Source organism: Triticum aestivum, chromosome 2D (assembly GCF_018294505.1).
Source record: "Triticum aestivum cultivar Chinese Spring chromosome 2D, IWGSC CS RefSeq v2.1, whole genome shotgun sequence".
Classification (NCBI taxonomy): Eukaryota; Viridiplantae; Streptophyta; class Magnoliopsida; order Poales; family Poaceae; genus Triticum; species Triticum aestivum.
The window spans coordinates 35,980,361-35,983,326 of record NC_057799.1 but is presented as its reverse complement, the minus strand read 5'-3'; the positions used below and the strand labels follow the sequence as shown (position 1 = coordinate 35,983,326).

The 2,966-nt window shown below is 48.5% G+C and overlaps 1 protein-coding gene across 1 annotated transcript; it reads right to left on the bottom strand.

Moving 5' to 3' along the window:
• Positions 1-517: 517 nt before the first annotated feature.
• LOC123048552 (putative expansin-B14) lies at positions 518-1,548 on the bottom strand. Its single transcript, XM_044471633.1, has 4 exons — positions 1,413-1,548; positions 1,159-1,271; positions 979-1,109; positions 518-857 (listed from the first exon to the last, which is right to left on the bottom strand). The coding sequence occupies exons 1-4, from the start codon at positions 1,546-1,548 to the stop codon at positions 518-520; spliced, it is 720 nt and encodes a 239-aa protein (XP_044327568.1).
• Between the last annotated feature and the right edge of the window lie 1,418 nt (positions 1,549-2,966).

Here is a 2,966-nt window from a genome sequence, read left to right as displayed (position 1 = left end):
ACCTGTGGTTGGATGGTTAGAGGGACAGTGGTATCCCCAGCCCACCAGGGTTCAAGTCATGGTGCTTGCATTATTCCTAGATTTATTTCAGGATTTCCGGCAATGCGCTTTCAGTGGGAGGAGACGTTCCCGTCGACGACGAGGCGCCTACGGTGACTTCGTAAATTTCAAGATGACATATCGGCTCAGTCTCGACGTGGGCATGATCGGCGCATCATGAGATCGACGGCCGGAACAAGTCGTTACCCTAAATTTATTACTCGAAAGATTGTTAAACAACTCAGTTGACGCCAATCTCGAGGGTTTTAGCAATATCCATCGTATCCTTAGAATGTTAGGCAGATAAAACAACAGGTCTTTTAGCAAAAAAGAAAAAAAAAACAGGTCTGGCAAAATATTCCGAGCAAACATTATTTTTCCACGTTAATTTTGTAAATTTTCAACAAGCAGAATGAAAGCAAGTATTCTAGGCACGGGCTCGATTGGCCTACAGCTAGCCCACGCGTGCGCGGTACAACTAGTACCGGATCAATAATAACTGAAAGTTTACGATGGATCGGTAGGTCTTGCCGGCCTGCCAGCCGGAGGGGATGACATTGGTGGCGACGAGCTTGTTGCCGGAGCCGGAGATGAGACGGATCGATATGGGCGCGTGCAGGGTGGACCCCGAGTTGTACTCCCACGTGGCGCCCCACGACTCCTGCATCGGCGCCCAGCTGCCGCCGCTCTCCTGAAGCTCGACGCCCGACAGGTCGCCGTCGCCGGCCTCGTCCTCGATGAGCACAGCAAGGTAGCTGGGGTTGGAGCCGGCGTCTACCTTGAAGGCAATGTCTAGCCCGCCCCATTTACACGGAACCCTGCGAGCGAAGAAGAAATCGAGGAGATGACCGTCGATCCATGCATGGATATCACAGGAACGTGCAGGTAGGCGGAGCACTGGGCATGCATGAGTGTGTGCGCTAGCTAGCGGGAGCTTACCGGTTGTACTGCATTCTGAGGTTGCCGACGGTGCGGAGGTTTTCAGCCTGGCCGGGCAAGGCCATGGCGCCGAACGCCTTCCCGCTGAGGTCAAAGTGCGCAGCCTCGGCCTCGCACGGCCCGCCGGGGCACTGGTCTGTGACAACCACGGTCACAAGCGGGATTGCCGATGCATCTAACCTGATAGCAAGCCCCGCAGCCCTTGCCGCCATTGAAGATGGAGGAGCCGCCCGCCGTGATCATGGCGGAGAACGGAGGCTGCTCCACGTCACCCTGGTACCCGCACGCACCACCTGCAGCACGCCCATGCACGCATCACTACTCACTACTCAGAACACATAAAGAAACTACTGTATACATGTACGCGTCCTATCCTAGCAATGGCATGCATGCACTCTCATCATGGAGGTCTGCATGCGCATATATATACCTACCGTCTGAGCCGGCGCCGTCACGGGGACCGTACCACGTCGCGCCGCCGTCCGACCAGCCTGAGACGCTGCGCGAATGGAGGATGAGGAGGCAGCTGGTGGCTAGAGCCACGAAAGTGACGAAGGAAGAAGAAACCATGCTCGATTGCTCGCAGTGAACAATATACGATTGCTCCGAGTACGAGAGAGGAAGAAGAGAACAGGTGATGTGTGTGATAGCAAGCTTAGTCTCTCGCCATGTATTTATAGGCTGCAGAAAGCCAGAGGGATCTCACGCGCTGATTAAATGCGGATTGGATGAGATATACTTTTCTTTAATTACCGTATCCTCAAAGATTTTTTCACTCCTTGAAACAAAACATCTTTGCAGGGATATGTATCGGTTTTGTCATTTCTGGGAAATAATTGTAGCTCAATCAATGCTATATCCGCCATATCTTATATGTCGAACTTTATGCAATTTTTGTCTTTTAATTTTGGTATTTTTCCTCTCTCTGTTGTTCTTCATGGGCTATATATATAGTTGATCTGGGCCAAGAAAATTATGTGTACCAGCCCATAAACAATGGGAGAGAGAAACAATACGTAGCAGATTTGTCTATACAATCTAAAATAAAAAGCAGATTTGTCTATACCATCTAACCAAGCTACCATTTGTGCTTGTTACTGATTTCGATGAAATTTTTCCTATCGAAACTAGTACAGATGAATCTTAATGAAAAATTCATATAGATTGTAATAGTCACAAGCATCAAACAATCTCTGTAGGAAAAAAAAAACCTCAAAGATTCCTTTAACAATCATTTGAATCAAAAAGGCCCTAAATCATTAATACTTTTTTAGAAGAGAGAGCAACTAGTTGATGAGCGCTCCTTCGGAAGCCTCACAACGATCAGCATCACTTGGCGCGCTCTTAGCCGTCCACCACGTGTCGCGCTCTAGGTGCTCCCTCCAGATTTTTTTTATTTTTCCGCACGTGTTTTCGGCTTTTTAAATGGGTTTTTCCGGGTTTTTTTACGTTATGGTTTTCCACCGATCTTCCTTAGCTTTCGAAAAAAAACCCAAAAAAAATTTGCGTAAAAAAACGTGTTTTTCTTTTTTTTTCCCCTTCCGCGAGAGTCACGGTTTTGCTCTCGCGAGAGTCACGGCCGTGCCTCTCGGAAACGAAAAAATGCTTTTTTTTTCTTTCGCGAGAGTCACGGCCGTGCCGGTCGAAAACAAAAAAAAACGTATTTTCTATTTTTTCCTTCCGCGAGAGACACGGCCGTGCCTCTCGGAAACGGGGAAAAACGCGTTAAACGCGTTTTTTGTTTTTTTTCTTCCACGGGAGACACGGTTTTGCTTCTGTGAGAGGCATGATTGTGCTTTCGTGAGAGGCACAGCCGTGCCTCCTCGAAAAAGGAAAAAATGCATTTTCTCTTTTTTTTTTCCTTCCACAAGAGGCACGGTTTTGCTTCCGCGAGAGGCACAATTACGATTTCGCGAGAGTCACGGCCGTGCCTGTCGGAAACGAAAAAAACACACATTTTTTTTCCTTCCGTGAGAGACACGGCCGTG

Bases quoted from the DNA above. Each gene is read 5' to 3' on its own strand.
- LOC123048552 (XM_044471633.1), bottom strand. From the start codon at position 1,548: ATGGTTTCTTCTTCCTTCGTCACTTTCGTGGCTCTAGCCACCAGCTGC. The intron at 1,272-1,412 runs GTAGGTATATAT...GGCGTGCTGCAG, and splicing joins TGACGGCGCCGGCTCAGACG to GTGGTGCGTGCGGGTACCAG. The intron at 1,110-1,158 runs GTTAGATGCATC...GTCACAGACCAG, and splicing joins GCTGCGGGGCTTGCTATCAG to TGCCCCGGCGGGCCGTGCGA.